Genomic DNA, 12,368 nt, shown 5'->3' with positions numbered 1-12,368 from the left:
AGTTCCAGAAGAACATCTATTTCTGCTTTATTGACTATGTCAAAGCCTTTGCCTGTGTGGATCACAAGAAACTGTGGAAAATTCTGAAAGAGATGGGAATACTAGACCACCTGACCTGCCTCTTGAGAAACTTATATGCAGATCAGGAAGCAACAGTTAGAAATGGACATGGAACAACAGACTGGTTCCAATAGGAAAAGGAGTACGTCAAGGCTGTATACTGTCACCCTGCTTATTTAACTTATATGCAGAGTACATCATGAGAAACGCTGGGCTGGAAGAAGCACAAGCTGGAATCAAGATTACTGGGAGAAATATCAATAACCTCAGATATGCAGATGACACCACCCTTATGGCAGAAAGTGAAGAAGAACTCAAAAGCCTCTTGATGAGAGTGAAAAAGTTGGCTTAAAGCTCAACACTCAGAAAACGAAGATCATGGCATCTGGTCCCATCACTTCATGGGAAATAGATGGGGAAACAGTGGAAACAGTGTCAGACTTTATTTTTTTGGGCTCCAAAATCACTGCAGATGGTGACTGCAGCCATAAAATTAAAAGACGCTTACTCCTTGGAAGGAAACTTATGACCAACCTAGACAGCCTATTGAAAAGCAGAGACATTACTTTGCAAACAAAGGTCCGTCTAGTCAAGGCTATGGTTTTTCCAGTTGTCACGTATGGATGTGCGAGTTGGACTGTGAAGAAAGCTGAGCACCGAAGAATTGATGCTTTTGAACTGTGGTATTGGAGAAGACTCTTGAGAGTCCCTTGGACTGCAAGGAGATCCAACCAGTCCATTCTAAAGGAGATCAGCCCTGGGTGTTCTTTGGAAGGAATGATGCTAAAGCTGAAACTCCAGTACTTTGGCCACCTCATGCAAAGAGTTGACTCATTGGAAAAGACTCTGATGCTGGGAGGGATTGGGGGCAGGAGAAAAAGGGGACAGAGGATGAGATGGCTGGATGGCATCACCGACTCAATGGACTGAGTTTTCTGTGAACTCCAGGAGTTGGTGATGGACAGGGAGGCCTGGTGTGCTGCAATTCATGGGGTTGCAAAGAGTCAGACACGACTGACCAACTGAACTGAACTGAACTGAATTTGCCTTGATTCATGGACCTAACATTCTAGGTTCTTATGCACTATTGTTCTTTACAGCATCGGACCTCGCTTCTATCACCAGTCATATCCACAACTGGGTGTTGTTTTTGCTTTGGCTCCGTCCCTTCATTCTTTCTGGAGTTATTTCTCCACTGATCTCCAGTAGCATACTGGGCACCTACCCACCTGGAGAGTTCATCTACACTGTCCTATCTTTTTGCCTTTTCATACCATTCATGGGGTTCTCAAGGCAATAATACTGAAGTGGTTTGCCATTCCCTTCTCCAGTGGACCATATTTTCTCATACTCCACTCCCAACTCCACAGAACAGTTATGCTCATTTCTACAAACACTCTGACATTAGGAAACAGGGCAGAAGTATAAATGTAGTAAGTATAATTTCCATTTCAACAGACTTACTAGAAAGTTTCATGTGGAAGACACTAATAGATGAGGAAAAGGAAAAATGAATCTCCAAAAGTAGCCACTAACTTGCCAAAACACCACTGATGGAGAATGAAAAGCAGTTAGGTTGGGCCGATGATTACTTGTCCTCTGCAGACTGAGGAAATCACCGGGCACATGTGGAGCACACATATCACCCATTAAACACTGAAGACTCACCTTCTCTATTCCCAGCTCTGAAACTTATACACTAGCTTAAGGCTTCTAGGTAGTTCCCCTCAGCTCTGACTGAAATCTGAAACCATGTTCTCATCTGTAAAATGGAAATTAGAATGGCTCCCTGGTAGGCTGCAGTCCATGGGGTCACTAGAGTCGGACACAACTGAGCAACTTCACTTTCACTTTTCACTTTCATGCACTGGAGAAGGAAATGACAACTGCCTCCAGTGTTCTTGCCTGGAGAATCCCAGGGACGGGGGAGCCTGGTGGGCTGCTGTCTATGGGGTCGCACAGAGTCGGACACGACTAAAGTGACAGCAGCAGCAGCAGCCATGTTTAAAAGAGGAGTTGTGAAAATTAAGTGAAAAGAAAATTGGATGAAAAACTTAAACAGGTATTTCAAAAAAGAGAATATTAATTTAGTGACTATACTGAAGATCAAGCACATAAATACATATTAAAGCCACAATGAGATGCCATTAAAATGGCTAAAATTCTCAAAACTACACCACTATCTACTGGCAAAATTTTGACATGAAAATGAAGCAATATGAGCTAAAACTAAGTAGGTGGCAGCTTCAAAATGTCAATAGTTTTCAGGGGGCAAAGTCTTGATATCTGTCACATTGACCTTAGGTTCAATCCCTATACTAAATGCAAACAGTCACTAACAAGTAAACTTACAGACAAATAAGGCAATAATGTTAAAAAAATTCTTTCCTCTCAACCCTCCGTGTTAAGTTGTAGTATGTTGTATATTTACCTGTAGAAAAATCCTCCTCTTGCCCTCTTAACTTTAAAATTGACCACTGAATAACATGGGTTTGAACTGCACATATCCATGTAACTTTTCTAATAACTATAAACAATTTTTAGACGTTTTTAACAATGTGAAAAAAATTGCAGACAAATTGGGAAGCCTAGAAATATTTTAAAGATTAAGAAAAAGGTGTGTCATGAATGCGTAAGATATATGTAGATATACGTATAACATCAAAAACATATTAATAGACTGTGTTATCAGTAAGGCTTCCTGTCAACAGTAGGTTATTAGTAGTTAAGTTTTGGGGGGGAGTCAAAAGTTAATACATGGAATTTTAACTGTGCAGGGGGGTCGACAACCCTAACCCCCTGAGTCGTTCAAGGGTCAACTATAAATCTAAGTAAGCTTAGAACTAAATATTAGTATAAGGAAACAAAAAAGTGTATTATTAGCTATTAATATCATCAGTTCATATAAATCAAGAATAAACTACAGTTTAGTTCAGTCGCTCAGTCGTGTCCAACTCTTTGCAACCCCACAAACCGCAGCACGCCAGGCCTCCATGTCCATCACCAACTCCCAGAGTCCACCCAAACCCATGTCCATTGTGTCAGTGATGCCATCCAACCATCTCATCCTCTGTCGTCCCCTTCTCTGCCTGCCCTCAATCTTTCCCAGCATCAGGGTCTTTTCAAATGAGTCAGCTCTTCGTATCAGGTGGCCAAAGTATTGGAGTTTCAACATCAGTCCCTCCAATGAACACCCAGGACTGATCTCCTTTAGGATGGACTGGTTGGATCTCCTCGCAGTCCAAGGGACTCTCAAGAGTCTTCTCCAACACCACAGTTCAAAAGCATCAATTCTTCAGCGCTCAGCTTTCTTTATAGTTCAACTCTCACATCCATACATGACTACTGAAAAAATCATAGCCTTGACTAGACGGACCTTCGATGGCAAAGTAATGTCTCTGCTTTTTAATATGCTGTCTAGGTTGGTCATAACTTTACTTCCAAGGAGCAAGCGTCATTTAATTTCCTGGCTGCAATCACCATCCGCAGTGATTCTGGAGCCCAGAAAAATAAAGTCAGACACTGTTTCCACTGTTTCCCATCTATTTGCCATGAAGTGATGGGACCGAACACCATGATCTTACTTTTCTGAATGTTGGGCTTTAAGCCAACTTTTTCACTCTCTTCTTTCACTTTCATCAAGAGGCTCTTTAGTTCTTCTTCACTTCCTGCCATAAGGGTGGTGTCATCTGCATATCTGAAGTTATTGATGTTTCTCCCAGCAATCTTGATCCCAGCTTGTGCTTCATCCAGCCCAGCGTCTCTCCTGATGTACTCTGCATATAAGTTAAATAAGCAGGGTGACAATATACAGCCTTGATGTACTCCTTTTCCTATTTGGAACCAGTCTGTTGTTCCATGTCTAGTTCTAACTGCTGCTTCCTGACCTGTATACAGGTTTCTCAAGAGCAGGTCAGGTAGCCTGGTATTCCCATCTCTTTCAGAATTTTCCACAGTTTCTTGTGATCCACACAGTCAAAGGCTTTGGCATAGTCAATAAAGCAGAAATAGACGTTTTTCTGGAATTCTCTTGCTTTTTCGATGATCCAGCGGATGTTGACAATTTGATCTCTGGTTCCTCTGCCTTTTCTAAAACCAGCTTGAACATCAGGAAGTTCATGGTTCACGTATTGCTGAAGCCTGGCTTGGAGAATTTTGAACATTACTTTACTAGCGTTTGAGATGAGTGCAATTGTGCGGTAGTTTGAGCATTCTTTGGCATTGCCTTTCTTTGGGACTGGAATCAAAAGTGACCTTTTCCAGTCCTGTGGCCACTTAAACTATAAATAAATAAACTATAAACTACAATGTCTTCTCAAATCTTAAAAGAACATAAATTTCCTTTTATGATTTTACTAATCTAATAATAAACCCAAATGGAAGGAAAAAAGGCCCAAAACAGATATGACTAGCAAAATGAAGAAAAACAAGACACAGGCCTGACCCTACCACACCTATAAAAGCCACTGACATAGGAAATGAATGTGGTACTGGTACAGGATAAAGAGAACAGTGAATAGAAAGCACAGACGCAGGCCTCCTACAGGGGAAGGGATTTACTATGTAGGAGAAAGTGCACTAAACTAATAGGGGAAGGATAGACTGTTCAACAATGGTGATTAAACAATTGATTACTGTCTATTGTGAATTGACTATCCCATCAGATCCCTCCTTAGAGCTTACATAAACACCAAGTCCAGATGGATTAAAGATCTAAGTACAAAAATCAAAACTCCAATAAAATTTTCAGAAGAAAACATGACAACATTCTTATAGACTCAAGAGAAGAGAGAAAGCTTTTCTAGAACAAAAAAAATAAAACCAAGGGAGAAAGACAGTATTACTAAAGAAAAACAACTTCTTTTTTTTTTTTTAACAGTAAAAGGTATCAGAAACAAAAAGAAGCAACAGACTGGGATATATACTTGCAATTCATGTAAACAATGAAAGATTAGTAGAGGATGCATGTGGAATGCTAAAACTCAGTAAGAAAATAATCCAACAGAATAAGTATATGCAAGTAATGAGCAGAAATGTATGCGAGCTAAGTCACTTCAGTCGTGTCCAATTCTTTGAGATCCTATGGACGGTAGCCTGCCAGGCTTCTCTGTCCATGGAATTCTCCAGACAAGAATACTGGAGTAGGTTGCCATGCCCTCCTCCAGGGATCTTCCTGACCCAGGGATCGAACTCTATCTTCTGTGGCTCCTGCATTGCAGGTGGATTCTTTACTGCTGAGTCACCGGGGAAGCCCAATTTTTACAAACAGAAAACCAACTCACCAAAAAACATGAAAAGATGTTCAACTGCAATGAAACTGAAATGAAAACAATGCCCTATTTCATACCCATCAAATTGGCATAAATTTTAAATTATGACAATACCCAGTGTTAATTGAGAATATAGAACAGAGGCTTGACTTCCACTGCTGGTGGGAGTAAAATGTTCCACAAAATACATGAAAGAACAATTCAGTATTATTTAAAATTTTGCAACTTTGCACTATATACATTTTTAATAAAGGATTCCTCTTCAAGATACAATCCATGTAGAATCTCTCACTCTTATGAACAAGAAAACATGGATAAGAATTCTCACTGCAGTGTTGTCTGTAACAGCAAAAAAACTGCAAAAAACTTCATGTTCATTAATAGGATAATGAGTTAAAAAACGTGGACTATTACACAGCTTTTAAAATTAATGAACTAGCGCTACAAACATCAATATGAATAACTCTCCCAAAAAGTGCTAAATGACAAGTTGCAAATGACTACAAAGAGTATTATTTTTATGAAGTTTAAAAACATGTAAAACAATACATATATTTACTTGTTTAGTATACATTATAACATAGTTTTTTTTAATCTTTTTGGAGTGTTTACTGTAAGAAGACAGGAAAAAGAATAGTGTCAAGTAGTTACTAAATATAGGTAATAATTCCCATTGTATCTTGAATGTTTTCCTAAGAAAACAAGAATGCTGCTAAGTCGTTTCAGTCGTGTCCGACTCTGTGTGACCCCATAGACGGCAGCCCATCAGGCTCCGCCGTCCCTGGGATTCTCCAGACAAGAACACTGGAGTGGGTTGCCATTTCCTTCTGCAATGCATGAAAGTGAAAAGTGAAAGTGAAGTCACTCAGTCGTGTCCAACTCTTTACGACCCCCTGGACTGCAGCCCACCAGGCTCCTCCATCCATGGGATTTTCAAGGCAAGAGTAGTGGAGTGGGTCGCCATTGCCTTCTCCGAAGAAAACAAGAATAAAGTGTGACAAATGTTAGGATTTGAGAGAGGTGATGGATAGGAATAGAAGTTTACATTACATTCTGTGCTTTATGCTAAAAATATTATATTGTTTAAAAAATTACAAAATATATCAATTATAATTTATAACTAGATTTTTGGTACCACGTGAGCAAAAGAAAGTATAGGGGGAAAAAAACTGATGGTTAAGGCTACCATTCTCACCTATAATCAAAAATTTTTTTAATTTTAACTTTTTACAAAGATTATAACCACTCCATGTGTTCAAGAATTGCCTTAACTACATAAATTTAAACATATAAAGTAAATTTGTATTATCAGAGAGCTATCAACATCTATTTTTATATTAGGGTTTCTTATAAAATTTCATTGGAGAAAAAAATTCCATGCAGAAAATCCTAAGCCACCGCACTGTCAAGTTATTTGAACACAACACAAGCCAAAGACAGCAATACATACATTCAAATTTTATTTGAAAAAGTCTCCTTATAGATACAGTTCATACTTCAATCCACTGTGTCTGAAGAGTTTTTATAGAGGCAGAGTTTAAGCTCAGCTTTGCGGAACACAATTAAGTATATCTCTTAAGGAAGGAGATACCAAGAGTTGTTGAAAACGAGCAAAAATCTATCAGTGAACAGTAAAAGGCACAGAGGCGGAGACTGGTAAGAAAGACTGCCTGACTTGGGTAAGGAGAAAAAAAGATATGCAAATAAGAACTGGAGTTAGGGAGCAGAACAGTCATGATTTGGGAACCAATGTCATGAGACTGGAAAAAATTGATAGCAAATATAAGGAAATGACATCAGTCCTTTTAACACTATCACTAAATCTTGCTATTGTTGACTGTGTCCCTCATGTTTTACTTTCTCTTTGGAATCCCCTAAAAAGGTTGCCCTAACCAGGCTCCACCTCAGGAAACCTACACTCCCCCTTCAAGAGAAGACTCAGGGGTGGGGGTCAGCGGAGGGATACATGTGGATATTTTCTCAGCACAGCTTCAGAGAAATCTTATTCAACAAAACAAACAGTAAATCCAGATTACAAGAATTCCAGTAAGTATTTAAAAAGCTCTAATGCTAGGTATGGTATACCTAGCGTATCCTTCAGGATTTATAGGTTTTGACTTCAAGATAAAAATGGGAACTTGCCAGAGCTTTCTACCTCCTAGACTTTGACCTGCTTTCATTTGACAAGTCAAATACCATCCACTCATGATTGCCTCCTTGGACATCATGACTTGCTACAGCCTTTTGCCTCAAGCAAAGGATTTCTTCTCCACATGAATGATATCAGAAAGACTGTGCACCCTCTGATGAGACTGCACCAACCAAAGGAAGGTAGTTTCAACTTTCAGTTAATTAAAAAATGACCATATCATACACATGGTAAGAGGTGGTTACTCCCTGCAGGTTTAAGTACTGTCAGGAAAGCAGGGGAAGGCAGAAGGCAATGGCACACCACTCCAGTACTCTTGCCTGGAAAATCCCATGGATGGAGGAGCCTGGTAGGCTGCAGTCCATGGGGTCGCTAAGAGTCGGGCACAACTGAGCGACTTCACTTTCACTTTTCACTTTCATGCATTGGAGAAGGAAATGGCAACCCACTCCAGTGTTCTTGCCTGGAGAATCCCAGGGACGGGGGGAGCCTGGTGGGCTGCCGTCTATGGGGTGGCACAGAGTTGGACACAACTGAAGCAACTTAGCAGCAGTAGCAGCAGCAGGAAAGCAGGGAGAGAGAGAGGCTAGTTGTCAACACCCGTACAGATAAAATGTACACCTGAAGGTCCTTGTCTTCTTTTCAGGGAAAATAACTGTTGTAAATAGAGGGAAAATATAAAGCATTGCCTGTATTTCTAGGATTGTATTTTTCACATTGTATTACAATTTTTTAAGTTTTTATTTCTTTTTCGCTGCTCTGGTCTCTCGTTGCTATCTGTGGGCTTTCTCTCGTGGTGGAGAGTGGGGGCTGCGCTTCCTGGTGGTGCATGGGCTTCTCATTTGTGCTGGCTTCTCTTGTTGCAGTGGTTGCAGCTCGCAGGCTCTAGAGCACAGGCTCAGTAGCTGTGGCACACAGAATTAGCTTCTCCATCACATGTGGAACCTTCCTGGACCAGAGATCAAACCTGTGTCTCCTGCATTTGCAGGCAGATTCTTATCCACCAGGGAAGTCCCTACAATTATCTTTTTATATGTGTATGAATCCACCATTAGAAACAGAGTTGCTTGAGGGAACACAGTCTGTTTATTAAATTTGTGTCCCCAGAACTTAACACAATTTCTGGTGCACAGTAATCACTCAATGCCTATTTGTTAAATGAAAGGTAAACAAAGCAGTGACAAAAAAGAAACAATGGTAATAAAAATCTGACTGAATCAAAGACAGCACAGGTGAAAAGGACAATGACATTGCAAAGCAACATTCCTGTGGACATCTCAAGTTAAATAATGACTTGCATGTCATATTACTTTAATTTCAAATTAAAGAAGTCTTGAAGCCTTCAAAGAGCAATATATAATTTCCCTTCTATGATAGAGATATAAAGTCAGTTTGAAATCCTAAATCATACCATTTTCTCCATTAATTCCAACCACTTGCCTAAAAGAAGTTTACAATCAAGCTTTCTATTTTATTTTTAAACTGTCTTTTGGATACTGACTTCCAGTCAGTCATACTTAGGTTAACAAATAAGTGCCTGAAGCTTTGGCTGATGGCACTGCCCATTAAATAATCTATACATGGTTTTGTTCTGTTTTGTTTTTTTGTCTGAAGAGCAGTGCTTCTTTTACTACAGCAGTACTGAACTGTGATCTACTAAACCATGTTGGAACCTCAGGAGCCACTGAGGGGGAGGTTTAGAAAAGCAACTAGGCTTACTTTCACTAGAGAAGTTTTCAATCAGAAAACAACAGGCTTCCAGGAAAAATCTCCCTTGAAGAGTTCCACAGTTTTTAAGTTTGAAAATCATTTGTCTTATTCTAGTTTGCTTTTTTCTTTTTTAAAACTGTGACAAAAGTCTTCACAACAACAATAAAAAGTGTAGGTCTCACTGAAAGGAAGAAGACATCATTAGGTGTTCCAAAGGCAGAGGCTGTGAGCCTCAATGTGATGCTTCCGAGATTTAGACCAGTCACCAATGTTCAACTACCAAGAAAAAAAGCTGAATGAAATTATGGAAATACATACTTGAAAACTACAAGGGTCAAAATATATAAAACTGTCTAGCTCTCTGGAAATAGAAAATACTTATTAGACTTTTGAACAAGCACTTTTGGAATCACAAACCAAAATAGGGCACTTTCTAGACCTTCCCCATAATCAGAAAATTGTAACTATGAAACAGGTGCAGTATTGTGTGATGCGCAATATTCAGTATGACTGGCAATTTTCAGTCATGCGTTTCATTACACTAAATCCTAAAACTCTACCTACAGTTAACTGCTGCTACAAAAATATCAATATTTATTTTAGTCAGCTTCAGTTACTGCTTTTCTAATGCCACAAGTAAGTTCTCATACCCAGTCCATCTTTTTCTCACTCCATAATCACTGAAAACCCCTCAACAAGTAAAATATCAGGTGTTCTGGATTGTTCTGAAATCTTGGCATAACCTAGTATCTCGCTCCATAATCACTGAAGACTCCTCAACAAGTAAAATATCAGCTGTTTTGGACTATTTTGAAATCTTGGGGTTTTCCTTTTCATAACGTAAGACAGACACCTTATAGCACTTGCGCCATCCATGGGTAGAGTAACACTTCCAACTACCGTAAATAGTTGCTATCACGGCTCGGACGCATCTGGATATAAGCGAGGTAAAACACCTTCCTTCTACTGAACAGGAACAAGTTTAAGTCTCTAAGTGTTGAGTGCCCTACACAACAGCGTCTGCTGCACCATTTCCTAAGCACGAGGCAGGGGACTGGACGGCCGGGGGACACAAGACTCAACCAGCTCTAGTGGGAGCTGAAAAGTTTGTGTCATCAACTCCGCAACTGCTCAATTAGTACAGTCTCCAGAGAGCCCCAGTCTCCTCCCTATTCCTGAGTTTGGCGAGGGGAATGGTCCTTTTTCGAGGTCCCCAACCTCAGGTGGGCTGGAGACACGCCCCAAACCGCTGGGGACGCGCCGAGGTTGCCCACCCTCTCAAAAAAATCCTGGCTGCCTCGGAGCGGCGGCGCCGCCCCCTTTCCTAGGCTTTCCAGTTCCCAGAGTCGCCACCGCCCACTTTCTAGCACAACAAACAGCAGCCCAGGGCCGGGCCCAGCACTTACCCACATCTTGCTCGAAAGGGTTGGCGGTGAACAGAGGCATCTCGCCGGTGCCCGAGCCTTCCTCACTGCGATCACGCAGAGGCTCGGCAGCTGCTCGGGGCTGGAGGACCCGCGGCCGCGGCTTCCTAGACGTCTAGCTCGGCCCCGACCACGTCCCAGCACTTCCGCCACCGCATCTGCCCGGCTCCCGCCTGATGGGCCAGCTCCCGGTCCGCGCTCCGCCCTCAACTCTCCTCCCGGGGAGAGGTCCCGCCAGCCGCGGGCATCTTCTCAGCGCCCCTGTGTCCGCCGCCCGCGGGGAGGAGGCGGCAGCCCTGGTCCGAAGTTCCAATAAGGGTCAGGCAGCTGCCGCGGCCACCTGTCCATGGCTAGGACCCGGGCAAGCCACGGAGCAGGGGACCTTCGGGGCCGGAAGTCGTAGCGCCTGGGACTGGGCGAAGCCAGAGGCCCGGAAGTTGCACTGCAGGTGGCCGCTTTTCTTAGGGTACGGTCGTCCGGGGTTCTCGGCCTAGGGCTGCGGGTTCAGACGACCAAGCTCTCTCCAAATTGGTTCCTTTCTAAGCTGTGGTGCCACATGGCCTTGGGGCCGCGGCTGCATTCGCGTCACAGTCCCGTTGCCTTGGAAACGGAAGGAGCCTTGGTAGCGCAGAGAGTCGGCGAAGGGTTTGGTTCCGCCCATGGCGCTTGCAGGGTGGCACTCTCCTCCGGCGCCTAAACTGCGCGGGAATAACCACCCTAGAAGCAGCGGCCGAAGTAACAATGGCTCTGTGCCGACTTCTGTCTTTTCGCTTTCCATCGTGGTCTCGCCATGAGAATACTGCTGGACTCAATTTAGTTCAATCGCTCAGTCGTGTCCGACTCTTTGCGACCCCATGAACTGCAGCACTCCAGGCTTCCCTTATCACCAACTCCCGGAGTTTACTCAAACTCATGTCCTTGGAGTCGGTGATCCCATCCAGTCATCTCTTGCTCTGTCGTCCCTTTCTCCTCCTGCCTTCAGTCTTTCCCAGCATCAAGGTCTTTTCCAATGAGTCAGTTCTTGGCATCAGGTGGTCAAAGTATTGGAGTTTCAACTTCAACACCAGTCCTTCCAGTGAATATTCAGGACTGATTTCCTTTAGGATGGACTGGATGGAACTCCTTGCAGTTCAAGGGACTCTCAAGCGTCTTCTCCAACACCACAGTTCAAAATAATATATATCATATTAGGGCCAACAAATTCTTAATATATAAAAAAATTCCTAGTATGTCTTGGGACTTCCCCAGTGGCTCAGCGATTAAGAACCCGCCTGGAATACGGGAGAAAAGTGGGTTCCATCCCTGGGTTGGGAAAATCTTCTGGAGGAGGAAATGGCAATTCACTTCAGTATCCTGGGAGATACCATGAACAGAGGAGCCTAACAAGCTATAGTCCATGGGGTCTCAGAGTTGGAAAGGACGGAGAAACTAAACAATAATAAATAACAATATATAATTTACTTACTATGTTTTCTCTCTCTTTAGAATATAAACTCCATGATTATTTTTGTTCCCTGCTGTATCCCCAGCATTTAAAAGTGTCCAGCACCTAATAAATACCTTTCAAATAAAGCTCAATAAATACCTTTCAAATGCAACTAAACAGTACTTGGCAACTACCAGTAAACTTAAACCATTAGTTGAAGTGTGAACCCTACTAGAGCTTCCAATTTATCAATGATTATTTTTTTTAATCCTAAAAATGACTTCAGCATTTTAACAAAGGGCCAAACAAAACCATTTTACAACCTCTGG

At 42.0% G+C, this 12,368-nt stretch overlaps 1 protein-coding gene across 3 annotated transcripts in view; it reads right to left on the bottom strand.

Moving 5' to 3' along the window:
- The window catches only part of STAM2 (signal transducing adaptor molecule 2), a 58,265-nt gene extending 47,487 nt beyond the window's left edge, over positions 1–10,778 (bottom strand). For all 3 annotated transcript variants that reach the window (XM_006055826.4, XM_006055827.4, XM_025276478.3), the window contains exon 1: positions 10,596–10,778. In XM_006055826.4, the coding sequence (XP_006055888.3) occupies positions 10,596–10,635 (40 nt within the window). In that variant the 5' untranslated portion in view covers positions 10,636–10,778. The remainder of the gene's footprint in view (positions 1–10,595) is intronic.
- Between the last annotated feature and the right edge of the window lie 1,590 nt (positions 10,779–12,368).

The sequence above is a fragment of the Bubalus bubalis genome, chromosome 2, assembly GCF_019923935.1.
Source record: "Bubalus bubalis isolate 160015118507 breed Murrah chromosome 2, NDDB_SH_1, whole genome shotgun sequence".
In the NCBI taxonomy this organism is placed as follows: Eukaryota; Metazoa; Chordata; class Mammalia; order Artiodactyla; family Bovidae; genus Bubalus; species Bubalus bubalis.
The sequence above is the reverse complement of the archived record's forward strand: the minus strand, read 5'-3'. Positions and strand labels throughout refer to the sequence as shown.